Source organism: Oreochromis aureus, linkage group 5 (assembly GCF_013358895.1).
Source record: "Oreochromis aureus strain Israel breed Guangdong linkage group 5, ZZ_aureus, whole genome shotgun sequence".
NCBI classification, from domain to species: domain Eukaryota; kingdom Metazoa; phylum Chordata; class Actinopteri; order Cichliformes; family Cichlidae; genus Oreochromis; species Oreochromis aureus.
In genome coordinates, this window is record NC_052946.1 from 11,393,651 (window position 1) to 11,416,164 (window position 22,514).

At 39.7% G+C, this 22,514-nt stretch overlaps 1 protein-coding gene across 4 annotated transcripts in view; it reads right to left on the bottom strand.

Annotated features, from left to right (window-relative positions):
• Positions 1-201: 201 nt before the first annotated feature.
• Positions 202-22,514, bottom strand: part of LOC116330162 (inter-alpha-trypsin inhibitor heavy chain H3-like) — a 36,658-nt gene continuing 14,345 nt past the window's right edge. For 2 of the 4 annotated variants that reach the window (XM_039612740.1, XM_039612738.1), the window contains 24 exons: positions 15,362-15,388; positions 15,191-15,259; positions 13,995-14,131; positions 13,279-13,314; positions 13,114-13,137; positions 11,003-11,157; positions 10,815-10,919; positions 10,557-10,719; positions 10,294-10,404; positions 10,059-10,184; positions 9,721-9,837; positions 9,469-9,637; positions 5,202-5,327; positions 4,515-4,696; positions 4,203-4,385; positions 3,493-3,632; positions 3,186-3,346; positions 3,057-3,086; positions 2,860-2,904; positions 2,170-2,298; positions 1,485-1,686; positions 1,138-1,313; positions 905-1,016; positions 202-788 (listed from right to left, as the gene is read on the bottom strand). In XM_039612740.1, the coding sequence (XP_039468674.1) occupies positions 650-788; positions 905-1,016; positions 1,138-1,313; positions 1,485-1,686; positions 2,170-2,298; positions 2,860-2,904; positions 3,057-3,086; positions 3,186-3,346; positions 3,493-3,632; positions 4,203-4,385; positions 4,515-4,696; positions 5,202-5,327; positions 9,469-9,637; positions 9,721-9,837; positions 10,059-10,184; positions 10,294-10,404; positions 10,557-10,719; positions 10,815-10,919; positions 11,003-11,157; positions 13,114-13,137; positions 13,279-13,314; positions 13,995-14,131; positions 15,191-15,259; positions 15,362-15,388 (2,864 nt within the window). In that variant the 3' untranslated portion in view covers positions 202-649. Of the gene's footprint in view, positions 789-904; positions 1,017-1,137; positions 1,314-1,484; positions 1,687-2,169; positions 2,299-2,859; positions 2,905-3,056; positions 3,087-3,185; positions 3,347-3,492; positions 3,633-4,202; positions 4,386-4,514; positions 4,697-5,201; positions 5,328-9,468; positions 9,638-9,720; positions 9,838-10,058; positions 10,185-10,293; positions 10,405-10,556; positions 10,720-10,814; positions 10,920-11,002; positions 11,158-13,113; positions 13,138-13,278; positions 13,315-13,994; positions 14,132-15,190; positions 15,260-15,361; positions 15,389-22,514 lie in introns of those variants that run through there. The other 2 variants (XM_039612739.1, XM_039612741.1) reach the window with 2 other exon arrangements.

Sequence of the window (22,514 nt, forward strand, 5' to 3'; positions counted from 1 at the left end):
TTGAAGGCCACAACAATAAGTTCTGTTTTATTTCTGTTGAGCTTGACTAGGTTAGATGACATCTGTGTTTTAATTGCAACTGACATGACCAAACTCAGCCTGCTAACCGGTTTTTCAACAGCTGAAGCGCAGAAAATGTGAACACCGTGTGCCGTTCTCAAGTCCAGTCTCTTTTTTTTTTTTTATGCTGTCAGGGAGCACTTTTTTAAAAAGCAAAATATTTATTTAATTCCAAAAAAGCATAGAGAAATTAATGCAGTATGTCATATATGCAGACTATTCAGAAAGCTTTACCTGCCATGTTATTTGTGTTATCATTAAATCTATCTTGACTCTCACACTGTCATTGTGTGAGTCAAGCAAACTATCTCACTGATGCTGTTTGACTAAATAATATTTAGCAGGAGAGGTTCAGTTCGATTACACTCTGTAATGCCAGACGGACACAAACACATACACTCAAAATATACAGTAGCGTGATATGCTTGCCTTGATATAAACATGCACTTGCTTTCAGTTTTTGCATGTGTATCATTGTGAAATAGAAAACACCCAGTGACTCACTACAATGCTTTCTCATCACACACCACCCAGAGCATGTAAATCTACCCTGCAGCTCCCAGTGCAACGCTGATCGCACTTTGCGTTTTCAAATAGCTGTAAAAAGGTCTGACACGGTGTAGTCTGAGGCTGCTCCATCGATCAGGCCTCTTCCCTCGTTGTCAACAAACCAGCAGGCGATGCTTTCTCCATTCTTCAAATCCTTGTTGAAGTCCTTTTGCCAGTGTCTACAGAATATATAGATGGTTTTTTTCAAAGATGATTTGCACATACATGAAAGGAAACTAATTTTAAGCCTAAGTGAATATTATGCACACGTCTAAAATTTAAGGAGTCGCCTCACCTTGTCACATTCAGCCTTTGCCCCTTCACGTACATGGTGGCATCCAGTTTCTCCTGGCCTTCACCTGGACGCAGGTCTGTCAGCTCAAACACAACCCCATGGTAGAACTGACCTGTAGGAAAATAGCTTATGTGACATCTTTTGTTTCTGTTTTAAGAATTAGTTTTTAGTAAAAACAAAAAAAGCTACACAGTCACTTTATTACTATATCAAAGCTTCTTGCAGTTTAATACCTAGCAGACCATGAACTGAAGCAGACAAGTGGTGGCTGTCCAGAGTGTAGAAACCCAGGTAGTCCTGGTGGTCGTGGCGTCTCTTCCAAACCTTTGTGTGTCGGATGACCCTGAATTTCACTGAGTGCCTCAGCGTCACTGTCAGACTGCAGTTTTTAACTAGCTTGAGCTCCATACTTGGTCAGAGGCATCCAAGTTGGAAAACACATGAAAAAAGGAAGGAAAAAACTAATGTCATTTGTAAACGTGTATCAAGTACATATAGTAATTAGTGGGACTGAAAAATGGTTTAAAATATTTAATAATTTCACCTTTACGCGTGTGTTTTGCCTGGGGATTTTACTCACTTGGCATCTCTGAGTGAGGTGGCATCAGACCACAGCAGCTTGACCTGCTTGTCACTGTAGAAAACAGAGATTTCCTGAACGCTCACATCCAGTCTCACCCCCAGTTTCTGATGTGTGATACCAAAATGGCCAAAGTAGGTGTTCATGTTACCATCCAGAGCAACTTTCTTCTTGCTAATTATTTGGCCATTCACCACAAAGCCTGAAATGAGGGAGGATAATGAATTTGGAAAATTTGAAAAAAGAAAATTCTCCCATTAGAACAAGTCCTTCAGTATCTTCTTGATGCATGCTCAATCATCCAGGTAAGTAAATCCCCAAAGTTTGATTCTGTTCATCTGGACGTTTTCAGTGGGAGAAACGTTTCGTCACTTATCCAAGTGACTTCTTCAGTCTCAGCTGACTGCAGGTTTCCCCAACCTTATAAACAGTACATTTGTATAATGACTGAAACCAGCCCACTGAAGGAACAATGGGCTGGGAGGTCAGTTCCTTGATCATTACAGTAGTGCTAGTTTTAGTCATTATGCAAATGCACCATTTATAAGATTGGGGAAACCTGCAGTCAGCTGAGACTGAAGAAGTCACTTGGATGAGTGACGAAACGTTTCTCCCACTGAAAACGTTACGTCCAGATGAACAGAATCAAACCTTGGAAAGTCCTTCTGTAAGACACAAGACAGACCTGATTTGGGGTCTCTGACCAGACTGAAAATGGTTCCTGGTTTGTCGTTGATGTTGAAGCACAGAGCGTCGTTTTTATCTGGAAGCTCTATCATAAAATGAGGATCTCCATCAACTGCAGCAAGTAAGTCTGAAAAAAAGTATATCTGAGTAAAAAGCTAATTTAATTATTGAGCTGACAGGTGTGTTATAATAAAACCGAGTCTGCACCAACAGTAAAACTATCCTACCTGCCCTTATGACAGCAGTGTACAGTCTGGTTTTTCAGAATTAAATGTTTTGAGTTAAATACACTTACTTGACATTTTATTAGGTACATCTTGGTAGTATGAGGTTGGACCCCACTTACCTTGAAAGCAGCCCTAATTCTTTGTGAAACATGTTAAACAAGGCTCTGGTAACAGTTCTCAGACATTTTGGCCCAAATTGACATACCATCACCCCATTAATACATTAGTATTACTAATATTGTAACATTGTATTTGATATGGCAGACCTCTTAAATAATGACGGTCAAAACATTCACAACTCCTGAGTTTCTTGAGTCTTCTATGAATGTTTTCATTAACTGTATAAGGAAGCTGTAATGCTTGCCTGTTATAATAGCATGAAATGAAAGCAAAAAAACAAGAAAAGAAAACCACCTGTCAACTATTTAAGTCAGTAAAAATGTTACATATGAAACACTTACCATCAGTTACAGGTGAGCCGACAGCAGGCGATGCATGGGCACCTGCTAAAAGTACAGTTTCCTTCATATGCATTGTGTAAGTCAGATAAGATAAGAAAGGCTTTACTTAACCCAGATTTGGGAAATTCTTCTCCTATAGCAGTTTAACAAAAAAGTAAATGAAAACACATTAAATTACATTCAAAGACTTCCCATACCCATGTGTCTTTCTGCTTGCTGTCGCTGGCCTGTAAAATAGGAAAGAAATGAAAAAGAAAAAGTTATTTTTGCCAAAGTGATGGGAGAAGAATGTTTCTGCTAATTTAATAAGCAGTGGATTCTCCTACTTTCAGTCATTTTATCAGCAATTAAAGAGCGATTAGCTCCATTCTCGTTTTCAGGCTTGGTGACCACCAAGGATGTGAGAGGGGTGACAAAGTTATACTTCAGAGACAGGTTCAGAGCCTTGGCTTCTATATTTCCTCTCTCCTCTGTAGTACTGAGGGCACTGGAAGAGAGACAGAGGACAAGAAGTAATTGTAGTAAAGTAAAAAATAATTTATTAAGATGTATAACATAATGTTTAACAAAAAAAAAAAATCACCATCAATAAATTATCTGCACGGTAACAGAAAAATTTCCCCACGAACCAACCTGTTCTCCAGCTGCTGCTGGATGGTGAGGTAGGCCCACATACGCTCAATGAAATCCCCAAAAATGTACCCCTTTTCTGGGTACACTGTCTGCCAGTCAGTCACACTGGCCTTTCCCTGTGCCACAAAGTTCTCTTCAGACTTGATAAAAAGGAAAGATTAAATGACAGACATTATTCTGTGCAGCCACTCAACTTTTTTTTTTTTTTGGCAAGCTGACATCAGCATGCTAATATTGTTTCAGATAATTACGTTTCTTTAAGGTAGGCTCTTTACCTTACAATATAAAGTCTCTTGAACTGACTATTGTTGTGTTTGTTTGTGTTTGTGTTTCAGCAAAATTTAATTCATTAATTGAATTGAACACCACACACAGATTTGTTTTCATTTTAGTTTAAAGATGTTGATGTTCATGAAGCACTTACAGTTGGTAAAGTGGGTAGATATATGGTGGTAGGAACTTAGTACTAACTTTGTCATAGTTGTTTAAAGTATTTAAACAGATCTAATCTTATAAGCATAAGTATTGTGCTTCACATAAGTATAAAGATGGATAAAAGCCACTAGCTTCATTTACAGTTCTTGAAATTCCATCTTCAGCCACAGTAAGACTGGATAATAAGGCTCATTTGTATGAGCACTATCATAGATCTGAAGTCAAACTCATGTTGTAAAGGAAATACTTTAATAATTTGCTCTCCCTTTTCTCACCCCGTGGGCAAACACTTCCACCAAGAAGTTGTCCATGTCATTTTCCTTCAGCTGACCAGCGACCACGATCTCTGAGCCGTTGAACAGCTGGCTGTAGTGGGTTTTGGTTAAGAAGTCTGTATTCTCTGAATAACGCAGATCCACCTCCAAGAGCAGAGGGCTGGACACTTCCTCATAGAAACCCTGCAACAAAGACACACAATGAAATTCTTGAACTAATTGTTGCCATTTATGTAAGGCACAAACTAGCATTTCTACGCTTGCATTAATTTTCATGTTACAGTCCTTACTGTTCTTATTTTCTTGCCTTACCTTGAGTTGAATGGCAGCATCTGAACCGTCAAAAATTCTACGGGCCACTCCTTTATTTTGCCTGCACATGACATCCAGGAAGGAGTAATCCACATCATTTCCAAATCCAAGACAGAACAGAGACATGCTTCCTCCAATAGCAGAAAACACGTTCTGCTGGATTAGCTGGGGGCTGGTCACCCCTGCAGTCACAAACACAGTTACATATGAGCATGTATTAAAAAGCTTCCATTTCCAATGAAATTGTCGAGTTGGGTGTCAGCTTTACATAACAAATCAGTTCCATCTTACTCCCTAACATTGTTAATATTCATTTATCTGCTCTTATAAATGAGTAAATAAAATGCTGCGGGAGGCAGGTTCCTCTCGCGCTCTTAGCTCAGGGTGAGCTGGTGGTGGGCCCAGCAGTTGCTTCGCGGCCCTCCTCCTCCGGTGAGCAACTGCCGGGCACAAGCCGCTCCCACCCAAGGAGTTGGGATGGGTGCGGCAGCAGGCTGCGTCCTGGCTGGTCACAGGCCACGCCCCGCCACCTACCCCCATCGCCCGACTGAGGCCGCTGAGCCTGGCGGCCCTCACCCTGAGAGCCGGCACGGGCGCCGGAGCAGCCCAGATCCCTGTCTCTCCCTGCTGTCCCAGTCGTGGATCCACCACAATTTTCAACACACAGAATGTTTAAGATTGTCTCACCACTGTTTGGCATCCCGTCAGTCAGTAGAAAAATCATATCCATACTCCTCTCTGGAACTTTCTTTTCTTTCCTTTCTTTCTTCAGCAAACTAACCGCATCCAGTATAGCACTGTTGATGTTGGTGCCTGAAAAGCAATGATGCTTTGAGTAGAGTAACATGAAAATCTCATCATGTTCAAACTTTTACTTTAATCTTTTATTTGTTAAGCCTTGACCCAAAGATAATCTCATTTCTATTCTCTATGCAGTATGTCTTTCCATGAAGATTGGATTCAGTTTAGTTAGACTATAGCTCTGTACAAAAGTTCTCAAGACTTTTATTAACTCCTCTAAAGTTCTGAAATAAAAACACCACCTTGATTGTTTAATCTACACCAGTGGTTCCCAAACTTTTTCCAGCCACATACCCCTTGAGACATGTCAGCCTCAGCCGCATACCCGCTGCTACCAACGACTCTTAATTAGTGTCTATAAATACATTGCAATACCGCATGCATAAAATTAAATACTGCAGTCGATTATTTCTCACCACCAAATGAATTTATTAATATATTTTAGTAATGACAGAATTTAGTGTGTGTATAGTGTATCAAAAGATTTATTAGAATTCACCGTTTTGTCGAGAGCATAAAGGCCAGATATGAACTTTCATTAAACAGAACTTTATTTAATGTGATGGATGTGCTTGAGCAGAGGCACACAGCTCTTCAATGTTTGGCTCAATTTGGGAAAGGCTGAGTCTTAAATCGTTTTCCACACAAAGTCTTGCTCTGTATTTTGTTTTCATGTTTGTTAAAGCAGAAAATCCCCTTTCGCATAAGTATGTGGTGGCGAAAGGCATCAGAGTCTTGACAGCGCGCTTAGCCAGCACAGGCTGTTCAGTGCGCAGTCCTATCCAGAAATCCGCCAGGGTCTTTTGAGCGTGTTCAACTTTTAGAGATCTGTGGCGATCTCAATCAGGCTCTCCTGGTCAGACAGTGATAACGAAGTAGGCACGGCGATGAACGGGTGACGTATCCAATCATTTGAGCCGTCCGTCTCTGGAAAGTATCGGCGTAACTGCGCCGCCAGCTCCTTAAGGTGCACGTTACATTCACGCTTTACACTTTTTGATAGTGTGAGATCATTTGAGCACAGAAAATCATGCAGCACGGGAAAGACTTCAGTGTTGTTTGTGTCCATGCAGTTCTTCCAAAGGTTTAACTTCTTTATCATGGCCTCAACTTTATCTTGAACATTGAATATAGTTGCAGAAACGCCTTGCAATCCGAGATTGAGCTCGTTCAGACGAGAAAATATATCACACAGATAAGCCAGGCACGTAAGGTACTCTTCATCATGCAAATGTTCAGACAGCTCAAAGGGATGGTTACTGAAGAAAACTTTAAGTTCATCCCTCAGCTCAAAGAAACGGGTCAGCACTTTCCCTCTAGATAGCCAGCGAACCTCTGTGTGGAGTAATAATGTCTCATGCTCGCTGCCCATCTCATTGCACAACGCAGCAAATAAGTGGGAGTTCAGCGGCCTGGCTTTCACAAAGTTAACCATTTTTACACTCGTGTCCAAAACATGTTTCAAACGGACAGGTATTCCCTTTGCAGCAAGAGCCTCTCGGTAGATGCTGCAGTGTACCCAGGAGGCATCTGGCGCGACTGCTTGCACACGCGAAACCACACCTCCGTGTCTCCCAGTCATGGCCCGTGCGCCATCAGTACAGATGGCGACATATCTTTCCCACACGAGTCCGTGTGTTCATGAACGTCTCCAGCTTTTGAAAAATACCTGCGGCAGTTGTCCTTTCTTCCAGCGGTTTACAGAACCGCATGTCCTCCTTGATAGTTCCTTCATGAATGTAGCGCAAATATACGAGGAGATGCGCCAGGCCAGCCACATCCGTGGATTCATCCAGCTGTATTGCATAAAATTCACTGTGGCGTATGCGCAGAAGTAGCTGCTGTAAAACATTTTCTGATATTGCATTGATGCGCCGTAAGACAGTATTGTTTGAAATGGACTGTATCATCTTTTTTGCCTTTTCCCCCAACATTGTCCCTACCATATCTAATGCAGCAGGGAGAATGAAGTCCTCCACAATGGTGTGGGGTTTGTTGGTTTTAGCCACTCTGTAACTGACCATGTAAGATGCTTGTAGTCTGTTTTTATTCATAAGATCTGGCACTTGAATACAGGTTTTACTTGTTGAAAGTGATTTTAGCTGTCCCTCAAAATATTCTCTTGGTTTATTTTTCAAATGGGGATGATTTGTCTCTAAATGTCTGCGCAAAAGTGAAGGTTTCATTGAGTTCTGAGACAATACTTTTGCACAAATAACACATTGTGGCTGGGAAAATCCACCAATATTTATACACGTGAACCCCAGCGAAATATAATTGTCATCATATTTGCGCTTCTTTCATGAGGTTGTATTACAGTCCAAGCTGACATGCTTTCTCCCACTTTGACGCTCCGCATCAGACACTTCATCACTTTCAACATTACTGGCTCCAGCTATGCTAGCCACTTGGCTAGGAACCACAGATACATCCGTGCTAGCATCCAAATCTGACGAACACGTTGTTGAACAATCACCTGTGCGGTCACTGGAAAATGTATCTTCAGATATGAACTGATTGGTTGTTGTGGCCGGTGTCTCTGTGGTAGGGCCTTTTTTTCTTGTTAACCACTTGTGCATTTTCGCGCTGCACTGAATGCTTGGAGGCAACTTCAACTGTTAGGTGTCAGTCATTTGGGCAAGTCACACCGATGTATTTTGTCAGAGCTATTTTTTTGCTGAACACCAGAGGGTGGCATATGGTCCATGTATTTGATAGCCACACAAAACTGCATTAGCCCAAATTTCAGCTTTTTAAATTTGTGGTCCCCACTCCAACCCCGACCCTCGCGTACCCCCTACAGCCACTTGCGTACCCCCGAGGGTACGCGTACGCTAGTTTGGGAACTACTGGTTTAGAGGCATAAACCTTTAAAATGTAGCTCACAGATTTTCAATAGGGTTTAGGCTGGGGCTTTAGAAAGTTAGAAAGTTAATTTCAGAAGGTCATTGTTGGCCTGCTTCAAATATTTTCCTGTTGGAACACCCGATTGTGTCCAAGTTCAATCATTTAGCAGCTGATCTGAGGTGAAGTTGAAGAGTTTGGAGGTAATCCTGCTTCTTCATTATTTCACCGATGTTGTGCAATGCACATTTAGCAGCAACACAAAGAACATGATGATCACCATGCTTGACAGCCTGTTCGGTGTTCTTAGGTTTGAAAGCCTCACCTTTACTTCTCCAAATACTCTTCTCGTCATTGATATCAGATAGCTCAATCTTTGTCTTGTTTGACCATAAAACTTTTCCCCAAAGAACATCTGACTCGTCTATGTGGACTGCTGCCGATTTCATTTGAGATTAAAGATGTCGATTTTGGAGCTGGGGCGTCTTTCTTGGTCGGCACCCTCTCAGTCCTTGATAGTGACGGTGGTGTTCCAGCAGTCTCCAGTTCATTGTAGCCTTGCGCCTTTGTGGCTTCTGTGACGTTCCTCAATATCCTGATGAATTTCCTCCCATCTGAAGATGACAGTTTGGGTCTTCTTACAGTCCTTGGCAAAAAACTTGTGCAATTGAATTGATGATCTTGGAATCTGCAGTCGCTTAGAAATTGGTCCGAGAGACCTTCCCAATTTGTGTAACTCTACACAATCTTAGCTGAGTTCCTTGGATTTTTCCATTGTTCTGAGTATTGCTCAATCCAGTGAGGGATAGCAAACAATTTTTTTTTTAATACTGGCAAAGAACTAATCAGTCATGATGACTAACAAGAAGTTAAAAGGTCTTGGCCTTGTCAAAACAAGATTTAAATGGGTGTATGTATACTTTTGCCCCAGTGTGGACTAAAGAAATTCATAAATAAATTAAAACTTGTCTATTTTTTTCATTAAAGTATGCCATACAATCAATCCACTCTGGAAAAAGAATAGTTCAGAGAAGTCATTAAAAGCCCAAAATTACCATGAAATTCATGCCCGTGATGACTATGTAAACGTCTGATTACAACTGTACATGTTTAGTGGCAACCTCACACTCAAAACTTGACAAACTTGCTTGTTTTAGCTCCATAACAGTAACACAGCAGAATGATGCCAGTCTTGTTGTGCAGTTGTCAATGACCCAGAATTTTGCCATTTTTCACTCATTCAATAATGCAGATAATAAGCAGAATAAAGAAAAAAAAATCACTGTACATAAAATTCAGCAATACTTACTTCCACGGTCCTGTATTTTCTTTACATAGTCAATGGCGTCAGAAACATTTCTCTTTGTTGCTTTGGTAAGATAATCCTTCCAGTAACTAATCTTACGCTCAAACAGGAGGATACCAAAGTGGTCCTCTTCGTGAAGGTCTTGCAGAATGGCAACCATTGATTCTCGGGTCTTTATATGTTTACAAAACATATATGGAGATGAACACACTGTCATGCATATGGTATGTAATTTGCCTCTAATTAGTCCCCTACCTGTTCAATCTTTGCTCCATGCATCGATCCACTAGTGTCAATTACATACACCACATTCTTTGGGACTCTGGCCAGGTCAGGGGGAGAAAAGAAGTGCACAAAGTATCCATTTACTGCCTGAAGGGAAAGAGTACTTTGGGTTAAGATGAGCAAGGAAATGTACAGCAGACAAATACAGCTAGGGAAGTAAACGTAAGATTAAAAGCAAAATAATGATTGCAGCTTCCAGTTCTATAAATAAAACTGCTGTCTACAAGAGTGTGTTTGAGATCAGTCTGTGCTTTAGCTGAGATAAAGGCTGCTTGTGTGCTGCTTTAAGTTCTGTCTCATCAGCTGACCTGAACTTCCCCCAGGCTTGTTGCTCGTTTCACATCATACTTGATGATGAAATCTCCATTAATTAATGAGCCTTTACAACCTGGACATTTCTGTTGCTCCACTGTTGGTGAGAATGAGATGTGTGCCTGAGAAACAGAAAAGTTTAATTTCACTTTACATTATTGTACATATATCCTTTATACTTAAATACTACATTGTAAAAACACAAGGACAGACATCTTGCCAAAATATCACCTTTGTGTCTGTGACAGTTTTCTCTACCAGAGGGATCAGCTCATTGGTGAGGAACGTTGCAGACGCCTCAACAAAAGCAATGCCTTGAGGCTCATAGATATCTGCCTCAATCTGTCACAACATCCATGGAAGTACATGAAGCATAAAAAAATATGAGGTCATTATGGCGTAAAGACTCACTATGTCAACGCAAGTTCCTTACAGAAACTACTTCAGACAGCCCATCATTAATCATCATGAAGAAAAATAAAAGTGAGTCCTACCTGAAACTCCTGCGCTGGTTGTTCTACTTTGACTCGGATCAAGATCTCATAACTGCCCAGTGTTCTCTGAAGGAGCTCCTCGTAGATCAGAATGAAAGACACACTGCTCTGGGCAGCAATGTTTACAGATACAGAAAACTTTTCCATCTTTCTTCCAGAAGCCCTGCAATGATAGATATGGATTACATTATTGCAGGTTGAGGGCGGAGGTTGGGATGTTTAATCTTATAACATTTTGAACATCTTATTCCAGTATACTTGACAAGTCCAGCAGTCTTCCCAGAGGAAACAGCCTTCTCATACTGCTCCTTGGCGCTCTCTTTCTCCTTCACCTCTCCAACATACACCTGACCATCAATTTCCCTGTGACCCACGAGGATATGTGTCAAAATTAGAGGAGGATGCGCTCTATGATCATTGTCAAAAATGCTGTACTATTGACTGACATGCTAAAGTTGGCGATGAAGGCCATCTTGGGCAACTCTACTTCAAAAAAGATTTCCTGGGATGAGTTCTCTTTGTTTAGCGCCTTGGAAGACATGACCGTGTGTGCAAAACGAGACGACACGGTGCAGGTGATTCGAATGCTTTGCACCTCCACCTTTTGAATAAATGGAAAATGTAATGTGCTGACAGAAAAAGATTTTTAGTGTAGTTCAAGAGAATTATTGTTGGGTCTGTCTGGCACAGACCCACCGCTGGAACGAGACAATTCTACTACAACAGCAAAAAGCATTGGACACCAAGCAGAGCTCTTTGTTTGATCTCGTGCACGAGGGAGAGAACTGTGACGAGCGCCGTTCCTTCTGCTCGAAGGAACGGCGCTCTCGTCTGTTCCCTCGTAGCACTGCTCTTTATTGTGGTTACATGAATATGCATTCATTAACATATGACATCTTACACAGGTATACATGTGAACAAAGAGTACCTTGTCTGTGTGTGTGTGTGTGTGTGTGTGTGTGTGTGTGTGTGTGTGTGTGTGTGTGGTCAAGATGTGACCCTGTGAAGACTCCCCAATGCTGGTTCCAGGAGTCCAGCGGTCCACCTAAACATAGGGCTCTTATACTTAAACAGATATAGAGTAGGTGTCCTCCTATACCATAAATCAGTAAGAGAAGGTACGACCTCTCTCATGACCTTAAGATATGTGTGTATGCCAGAGTGCTCTGGGAGGCACACAGAGTCTTTGCAGAGTGCTAAGGATCAGACCTCTATCATTATGCAATCGATTATAAAACTCTAAGTATATATGAGTATATATTTCTAAGCATAAATGAACACCCACAATGTAAACCCAACAATTATAAATTTTACAACATCAACCAATTTAATAAAAGTACAAGAAAAATGAAAAAGTATTTGCCTCTTTTTTTCATATTTCTCACACTTACATGCTTCAGATCATGCAGTTTATAAATGATGATTTCATTTATTAAGGGAGAAAAAGTTATCAAAGTTATTAAATCCATTTGGCTCCCTACTCTTTCCCTCCTAATCCTAATAACTGGTTGCACCACCCTTGGCAGCACAAACTGGAATCAAGCATTTGTAATAAGTGGCAATGAGTCTCAAATCACCTCGCATGTGGAGGAATTTGGCCCACTCTTTTCTGAATTATTTTCATTCAGCCACACTGGAGGGTTTTTGAGCATGATCGGCCTGTATTGCTTTTTTTTGTTTGTTTGTTTGGTTTGGGTTTTTTTGAGCCATTTGGACTTGCTAATATATTTCAGATCATTGTCCTGCTGCATAACCCAGCTGTGCTTGAGCTCCAGAGAATGAACTTTGTGATCTTCTGGATGAGTTGTTGATGGCTTTCGGGGTAAATTTGGTCAATTTGTGGATACTGGCTCTCGCCATGGTTCACTGGAGTCCCAAAGCTTTAGAAATAGCTTTGTAACCCTTTCCAAACTGATAGATGTCACTGACTTTATTTCCCAGCCATTTCTTCAGATTATGGCATGATAATGTCATGGCTGTTTTTAAACTTTTTGCCTGCTTCACTTTGTCAGACCGGTTATACTTTTAGCGATTCCCTGATTCAACAGGTTTGATAGTAATCACACTTGGGTGTGGCTAGTGAAATTGAATACAGCTTTCCAACTAATGTAGTTAATTCATGATTTTACTTTTTCACATAAGGCCAAATAAGTTTGGTTACTTTTTACATTAATAAATTAAATCCTCATTTAAAAATTGGATGTTTTATTTATTCTTTTTCTAATAATAAAATTGGTTTGATGATCTGAAGCATTTAAGAGTGACAAATATGCCAAAAAAGAAATTAGGAAGAGGCAAATACTTTTTCACAGCACTGCATAGCCTAGACCCTAACATTAAAATTGCATGTAGTTTCTTATAAGCAGAGAGTAAATAAATGCATTCCAGTGGGCACCAGGGGGAGGGACAAGTGGGACAAGTGCAGCTGGAAGCGATAAACTTTACTGGAAGTATGGACTTAATTTTGGAAAAAGCTGGTAACACTACTGTAAGTTAGAAGCTATAAGTCATGTTGACCAGGGTCTATTTTTGAAAATTGTCCGCCTCTGTTTCTTACATTTGCAGAGCTTGAACTTCTTTTCTGTAAAAAGAAAATTGATAAATATTTTCATGAACGTGTTTAGCAGGGTCAAAACATAAATGAATGACATATAAACAATGCACAGAATAAAGTATCAGCAAATGTGTCTACTTTCATAATTAGACACTGTGACATGAGTACCTTCATCGACCTGATGCCCACGGTTTCTTTGGTTTCCTGGAACACAGCACAGAACGACTGTAATGTTACTAAAAATTTAAAAAGATGACTGTAAAAAGATAAGTATAAAAAGTATGACCGTTTGTATCACCTACAGCATGCAATGACACCTCCGCATTGACTTCTCAGAGCTTTATTTTAAACCATGTACCAATTATGCCAATCTGAAAAATTGGTGCTTTTGAAATATTTAATCTCAACTAAAACAGCCTTCTCTACGCTCTGTAGAAGTTTTCCAGACACCGCGCTTCTAAAAGATTCTCAGATGTAAATGCAATAGTCACTCCCTGAGTTGTGACTCATGCTCTGTCCTGTATAAACTGAAGAAGTATTGTGCAATACTCAAGTGTATTTATTTTCAAAAATGAAAGTTGACATTGACTGGTTTTGCAGCCTAACTCCAGACTACAAGTCTCTGGAAAAACGTGAAAGCATGAAAGAAAACAAGACAATAAGCAAAGTTTGTAACGCTCACAATTTGAGTTACAGGTTAGAGTTATGTCTTTAAATAACTATGCCACTTCTTTCAAAAGAAATGTTTAGATATGACACCACAGTTTTTCCCAATTTTACTCTATTAAGGAATAATGAAAAAAAAAAAGTATGGACTGAAAAAGAAAACAATAAAACAGGAGTCTCTTTACATCCAAAAAGTGTACATAGCTTATTTAAGATACCTGTGTTGGAGCATCTCTCCTGGAAATAACCAGAGCTCCATAGGTCTGAGCTAGAAGACTGATGTAGACACAAGCAGACAGTAGCAGGACTCTCCACACCACAGGCATGTCTGAGAATGCAACAGCGTTTCCCATAGCTGAAAACAAATGTGGAAGGAATTCTTAGCATTTGAGGAGTTTGTTCCTTCAATGAGACTCCACCCACACTATGGTTGAAGAAGAGGAGGGTTACTCTGCTCCCACAACTGTTTACTGGAATATTGTCCTGTAAATTAGTGTGTGTGACTTGCTTAAAATAGTGTGTGCCAGGGAGATTAGGAACACAAGGAAGCGAGTTAAAATGATCCAGTTCCAACTTGCCTATCCAGTGCCTGACTTGTGTGTGGGTGTGAAATTCATATTTTTTACGAAACCTTTACTTTTACAGTACTTACTCGCAGTTGTCTTTTAAATATGGAAATATGACCCATGAAAAAAGAAAGTAAATGTCAATAGCATGATGCTTGATAACATTTTAACCATGATTTTTAAGAAACTGGGGTTTTCAGTTTTTAAGAATCATACGATTTTTAAAAAGTATTTTCATTTTGTGAAAAACCCTGTAAAACAAACTAAGCTATAACTTTGATTTGGTGCTATATTAATAAAATTTGGTTGTTTTGAATTATGGGAGAGTTCAGGTAGAAGAAGGTGGAGGAATTATACTCTTAAAGTTATTTACAACAGACAGACGGTTACATCAGAAAGTCATTTACAATGAAATGTATTCCCCACTTCTGTGTAATCCTTTATTGTAAATGTAAATGTTATTATGAAGTGATCAGACAAAAGAGGGTTTTCAGGGAATACTGTTATGTTCAATGTCTATGCCATATGTCAGAACAAGATCTTGAGTGTGATTACAGTGATGGGTGGGTTCTTTTACATTTTGTGGGAAGACAATTGATTCTAATAATAGGTTACATACATTTTTGAGGTTGTCATTTTTAGCATCTATTTAGGGAAATAAAATAAAATAAATAAAAGAAAAGAGGCCTATAAACCACATAAAATATGAGTAAATCCATTTGCAATCTGAAGAAAAACAAAATAAATAATAAATATTGAAAAACAGCGTAATAAATCAATAAAGAGCCATCTTGAAGATAGAAATTGAGTATAGATAACTCTATATGAACTGTATATGATGTACTTACTAAAATTTATCGATCTTGACCATGGATACGACCCCTTGTGTATATACCCCTTGGGTATATAATCATAATCTTTGAACAGGGAGAATAAAATCCAAATCAACACGAATACAACAAATTGACTTTGTCCCATAAATCTTTTTTGTGATTTATCGTAAAAAACATATAACTTACCCATTTCTTCATCCTGCCATTCTTGCTCTGTGAGAAAAAACAGACAGATATTCATTATCTGAGAGCAATGAAGAGCATTTCCACACATCTTTGGACCAGTTAGTGCAGTAGGACTTGAAATAATAATTAGCAATAATTTAAAGTGGCACCAAATTTAAAGTGAAGCCGTCACCAAGTCCTCCTATGTTCGTGAAAGATGCCATGGCATTTTAGCTAATTAACGGTGCCTCTTAATGCAGATCTGTAAATATCAGCAAAGTCAGACGTCATAGCTGGAGCACAATCTATCCTATCTGAACTGTATATGATGTACTTACCAAAATAATCGTGTGCTGGCTGGTAATGCCGTGGATACGACTGCACGGGTATATAATCATATGCTTTGAACAGGGAGAATAAAATCCAAATCAACATGAATACAACAAATTGACTTTGTCCCATAAATCTTTTTTGTGATTTATCGTAAAGAAAAAAAAATCCCTTACTAAATTTTTCAGCCTGCTGTCTTTCCTCTGTGAAAAAAAAAACAGACAGATAACCGTTTTAAACTGGAGCTCCAGGTTCTGCTGGTATACTTCACTAAAGAGGAATAATATGTGGAAAATGTAATCTCAGTCACCAGTTCTCTTTATGAATGAGCTGCAGCCATGCTTTGCTTTTCTGGTAAAGCTTGACTGCAGCCATTTCAAAGTGACACTTGACACACACACAACCACACACACACACACACACACAACCACACATAAACACATACACACCCCTCCGATTCATCATTCAATATAGTTTTTGTCTCTTTAAGAAAAGCCAGCCCAGTATTTTGCATTTTTAAACTCTGTTTTCTCCAGGTACCTTCAGTCAGCTTGTCAGCAATAAGAGTGCTGCTTGGTGAGTCTTCGGTTTCGGGCTTGGTAACAACCATGGATGTGAGAGGGGTGACAAAGCTGTACTGCAGGGACATATCCAGGGCCTTGGCTGTTGTGCTGGCTTTCTCATCTGGTGTACCGCTCTTGCTGCCAGAAGGAAAATATATGTATTACTACAGGGAAATCTATAAAAGAACATCAAATCATTAAAATGAGGGTCCTGGTAAAAGAACAAGTGTCATCAAAGACTATATATCATACCATATTTCTTCTGAGAACAATGTGCCTTAGCAGCCGAACTGATTGATTTAAACTGACCTCTTCTCCAGTAACTGCTGGATAGTGAGGTAGGCCCACAGCCGCTCGGTAAAATCTCCAAAGATGTACTCCTCGTCTGGGTAAAAAACATCCCAGTCTGCGGCACTGACCTGACCCTGGACTCTGAAGTCTTCTTTGAGCTACAGGGGAAACAAAAGTTAAAACAAATAAAGAGAGGCTATGTCTACTCAATACCTCAATGTTTCTGCCATTTCCTTTGTTTTTCTTTTTTTCCTCACCCCCCGTCCAACCACTTCCACCAGGAAGTTGTCAAGGTCGTTGTCCATTAAATGACCAGCCACAACAATCTCTGTGCCATTAAACAACTGGCTAAAGTGGCTGATGGTCAGAGAATCCACTGCATTGTCAGGATAATGCATGTCCACCTCTAAAAGTAGAGGGCTGGCCACTTCGTCGTAGAAACCCTGAAATAAAAGCATACACACACTTTATCACTTTTGCTTATTCCAATTTTCTGTTATAAATTTAGCATGAAATAGTGACTACATATAATTCATAGGAATATGGCATAACTGCAGTGCTTTAAATGAAGATGTACCAAACATGAAATCAAAGAAAAAATGACAATGTCTGTCTGGCGCCGGAAATCAACCCACAGAAGAGGGGCCTGAAAGCAGAAGGTTCAGCCTCCCATTCTACTTTTAAATAACTCAGGAACCACAAGTAAGAGAGCTCTAAGTGCTCTACTGAGGTGCTAAATTACTATGAGGTCTTTAAGAGAAGGCGGGGCCTGAGTTTTAAGAGCTTGTATGTGATGTAACAGGGAGCCAATAAAGAGAAGCCAGTACTGGAGAAACAGACTCTCTCTTTTTAGTCAGTACTCTCACTGCAGCACATTTTGGATCATGTAGTCTTTTAGAGAATTTTTTTAGAAGTTGGAAATGCATGAACTAGTTTTTCAACATTATTCTGAAACAGGATTTTTGAAATTTCAGAGATATTGCACAGATGCAAGAAAACAGTCCTGCATATTTGTTCAATATGGCTTTCAGACTTTTCTGCAGTTTAAGTAATTAGTGTGTGTTATCTGGCTTCATTGATAGATGAAGCTGGGTATCATCTGCATGGAAATGAAAAAGTATGCTATGCCTTCTTATTTTACTGCCTAAGGGAAGCATGTATAATGTAAACAAAATTGGTCCTAGCACAGAACCCTGTGGAACTCCATAATGAATCTTTGTTTGTGAAGAGGAGTCCCCATTTACATGACCAAATTAGAGTCTATTAGATAGACTTAATTTGAACCACTGCAGTGCAGTACGTTTAATGCCTACAGCATACTCTAATCACTGTAATAAAATATGGTCAACAGTGTCAAACATTGCACTGAGGTCTAGCAAGACACACATGAAGATTAGTCCAATGTCAAAGGGCATAAGAAGGTCACTTGTTGCCTTCACTAATGCCATTTCTGTACAGTGATGAGCTCTTAAAGCTGACCAATTTTGCTGCAGATGATCAGTTTTCATGTTTTTTGACAACTACTATTTCAAGAGTTTTTGAGATAAAAATAAGGTTGGAGATTGGCCTGTAATTTGCTTAGACATTTGGGTCAAGAGATGGCTTTTTGACCAATGGCTTCATTACTGCCAGCTTCAAAGACTGCGCCTATCAATAGAGATAACTTGACCATATTTAAGATTGAAGCCTTAATTGATGGTAGAATTTCTTTAAGGAGTCTTTTAGAAATGGGGTCTAAGAGACACGCTGATGGTTTGGAGGAAGTGATTACTGAAGTCAAAAGATCAATTAGAGAGAAAGAGTAAATTAATATCAACAGTATTGTAATCGTTTTTCTGTAATTGTTACATTTGTATTTGTAAAGAAATTCATGAAGTTATGCCTGGTTACATTTAAAGCAATGCTTTGTTCAACAGAGCTCTGACTCTTTGTCATCCCTTCTAGAGTGCTGAAGAGAAATCTGAGGTTGTTCTTGTTTCCTGCAATCACCCATGAATAGTAAGATATTCTAGGTTTATGGAGAGCTTCTTTTTAAGAGCAACAAACTCTTTTTCCAGGCTAAATGAAGAACTTCTAAATTAGTGTTTAGCCATATTCCTCTCCTCTTCAGTTGGGTATGCATTTGTGAATTATACTAGGGTGTCAAGTATGTCTGTTTGAGGCCATTTTCAGGGGAGCCACAGTAGTCATATGCTATTAGAATCTAACACCATTAACGAGATGATCAACCTCTGTGAGAGTAGAGTTTGGGTAGCTGCTCTGCATTGTGTTGGTTAAAAGTCAGGCTTTCAAATGAAATTGAACTGTCTGTGTTGTTGTGGGCTGTATATATTATCTGAATGATTTTATATAATTTATAAGTAATTCATCTGCTATGACTAAAGCAATCCTTTCACCACTATATGTGCTACCAGGTTAAGCTTTGCCTCACTGAAAGGACTGTGACAGTGGGTTCTGTCTCTGTGCGATGGGTCTCTCAGATGAATTTAAAAATAGAAAAACAGACACTGCTCTCTTTTTCATGTTGTTTTTTTATAAGTTGGTGTTGCTGCCACAATAGAGGATTTCCTTGAAACACACATCACTGTTTGTAGTGTTACCCTCGACAACTGTAAAGTACTTGTATACTATGCTACGGTTTCTCACTCACTGCAGCATGTAGCTGCTTGTCGCTCACAGGCCAACTAAACACAGCAGGGCAAGGAAGAGGAGGGGTGGAGCAAAGTGCGCTGCAGGACAGGAGGGTGTTTGCTTTCAGATGCAACACACTTGACGTAAAGTGAAGAAACAAAGTAAAACATCAATCTGATAACACCACTGGTGTTTGTATCAATATTTGGATCAATCCACCCACCCAGTATTTTTCTCGTCAACAAAGGAAAAGTAATTTAAACTATGGCTTGATGAACAAGACATTATGGACTTCCTGCTTACTGTTACTCAGCTGGCCTGATTTATTGGCTGCTCTGTACAATCTGCTGGGGGGCTGTTAATGATGGCCAAGCTATCGTTGCCCACATGGACTACAGGGCTCTGGCTAGCTGCAGGATTTTCAAGGGTCTGGAGCTGGGACTCCAACTCAGTGATCCTGGCTTCCAAAGCTACAAACAGGCTGCATTTATTATAAATATAATTTGCAGGTGATTTAGCAGAAATTATGCTTGGATAAAGCACACGAGGTTACACTGTGGAAGAAGTTATTATCTAAAGGTTTCTAAATAAGGGAGCTACACAGATTAGTGTGGAAGAGGAACTCGCACCTGGAGCTGAGCAACAGCATCTGAAGCTTCAAAGATTCTATGGCCAGGCCTTTGTTTTGTCTGCTCATCACATCCAGGAAGGAATAATCCACATCATTTCCAAATCCAAGACAGTACAGAGACATGTTTCCCCCAATAGCTGTACGCACATTCTCCTGGATCTTACCAATGTTCCTCACTCCTACAAATGCATGCATGCAACACACAAAGATAAAAATGCTAAATGCAATGTAATGTTAAATGTTAAATGCTGAACAAACATAACCTAGCCTACAGTATGTTTGCACTCTACATACTCACCCTCATTTGGCATTCCATCAGTCAGTAATATAATCATATCTGCACTTCTCTCTGGTAGCCTCTCCATCCGTCTGTCTTTGACCAGCATGTTTACAGCTTTCAACACTGCATCATTAATATTGGTTGCTAAAAGAAAAACACAATTCATGTTTTAAAATGCATAAACTATTAATGTTTTTGTGCTGTTAGTTGTTTGGTTTTTTGTGTTGTTTACTTGTTTTTTTGTATTTCTTACCTCCTCTGCTATCTATTCTTCTGATGTAATCCATGGCTTCAATTATGTTTTCCTTTGTTGCTTTGGTAAGTGAATCCTTCCAGGTTTCAATAACAGTATCAAACAGGATGATGGCAAAGTGGTCGTCTTCATGGACTTGTTGAAGAATGGCCAGCATAGCTTCTCTTGTCTACAAAGAGTAAGAGAATGACGTGTGTCCACGTGAACTTTGACATATTAGAAGCACATCAGGGGTCAGAACAACTTCTTACCTGCACAATCTTTCTTCCACTCATTGATCCACTTATATCAATCACAAAGACCACATTCTTTGGGAGTTTGGGTAATTCAGGAGCAAAGAAGTGCACAAAGTATCCATTTACAATCTGAAGAAGAGACACATTCCAAAAAGTAATGAATTTTAAAACAACAGCGTAAAAAATAAAAAAGAATTTGATTAAATTTGATCTTCTTCAGCACTTGAAGCTTTCACTGACCTGTATGTCCCCAAGGTTCTTCTCTCGCTTCACATCATAGCTGACAATAAAATCTCCATCAATAAGTGTTCCATCACAACCTGGACACTTCCTCTGCTGCTCCATGGTTGGTGAGAAGGAGATATGCGCCTGAAAAGGGAATAATACATACACAATTATGATCCCAACTGAGATTCAACCATGCAATAAAATGCAGCGCAATAATCAGAAAGTTTATTATAGATGATCATCAATTGTATGAAGGCACCTTTCTGTCTGTGACAGTTTTCTCCACCAGAGGGAGCAGCTCATTCGAGAGGAAGGTTGCATGGGCGTCAACATAAGAAATGCCCTGAGGCTCATAGATGTTTGTCACAATCTGTTTCCACAAAGGCAAACACAGAGAGAAGAGATCATTTCTAATGTAAATCAGGAAATCAACCTATGAGGGTTGAAATGTCTTAATGCATGCTTAATCATCCAGGTAAGGAAATCCCAAAAAGTTGATTTGTGGATTCTGTTCATGTGGACATAGCGTTTTTAGAGGGAGAAATGTTTCGTCACTCATCCAAGTGACTTCTTCAATCTCAGCTGACTGCATGTTTGTCCAACCTGGATTCACCTGAAAGTCCTTAACCAGTGTTTTGGGTTTGACTCTGGTCAAAAGCTCATATCGGCCCAGTTTCCTCTGAAGGAGCTCCTCATATGTCAGGACAAAGGTCACGTTGCTTTCAGCTGCAATATTGACAGAGACTGAAAACTTCTCCATCTTTCTTCCAGAAGCCCTGGGAAAAAGCCAAAAAACAAAATAACAACAACAAAAATGTCGCAGAGACATCTGACAGCTGCTCCAGTGAATTTACACCATCTGTGTTTCTGGTTCATTTGGACGACTCACTTGACAAGTCCAGCAGTCTGTCCAGAGGAAACAGCCTTCTCGTACTGTTTCTTAGCTTTCTCTTTCTCCTTCACCTCTCCGACATACACCTGACCCTCAATTTCCCTGTGAGGCACAAAGATGGAGATAGACATGAGGGATGTAAAGCACATAAATTGACACCATGATAGTGACAAATTCAGCTTTGGAGCACAGCTGTAAAATGAAGGAATGTCCTATAAAAACTGTCAGAACGATTAGAGAGAAAACAGACTAACATGCTGAAGTTTGTGATGAAAGCAGTTTTGGGCAGCTCCACTTCAAACAAGATTTCCTGTGACGAGCTTGCTTTGTTGAACGCCTTGGAGGTCATGACAGTGTGGGCAAAACAAGAGGTCACAGTGCAGTCCACTGTCACACTGTACACCTCCACCTGAGACAGAGAGACAGAAGGAAATGTAAGAAGATAAAAACGGGTTTCTCTCCACGAATCTGATTTTTTAATCTGAATTAAATCAACTATCACATGCCATGTGTAATGAATCAGCATATAAGAAAAGAGCTTTTATTTTCTGTTTAAAACACAATTGTTACTCTGCTCAGATCTTCACAACAGCAGCAGGTGTTGCATAAATGTACAATTTATAATCTCGACACTTTTTAACACTCCTTGTTAGTATCACATCACTAAATTGAGCTGAGAGTATTTTACAAATTTTACCTGTGTGCTGTTCATCTGGATGGACTAGCTTAATATGTCCACCTGCTGTTTAAAGGAGTTTGCTTTCTCCTTTCATGGTGCAGCCTTGTTTTGGGTGGATTTTTTGCCAAACTGACCTTTGGTAACTCACATATTTGTTTAT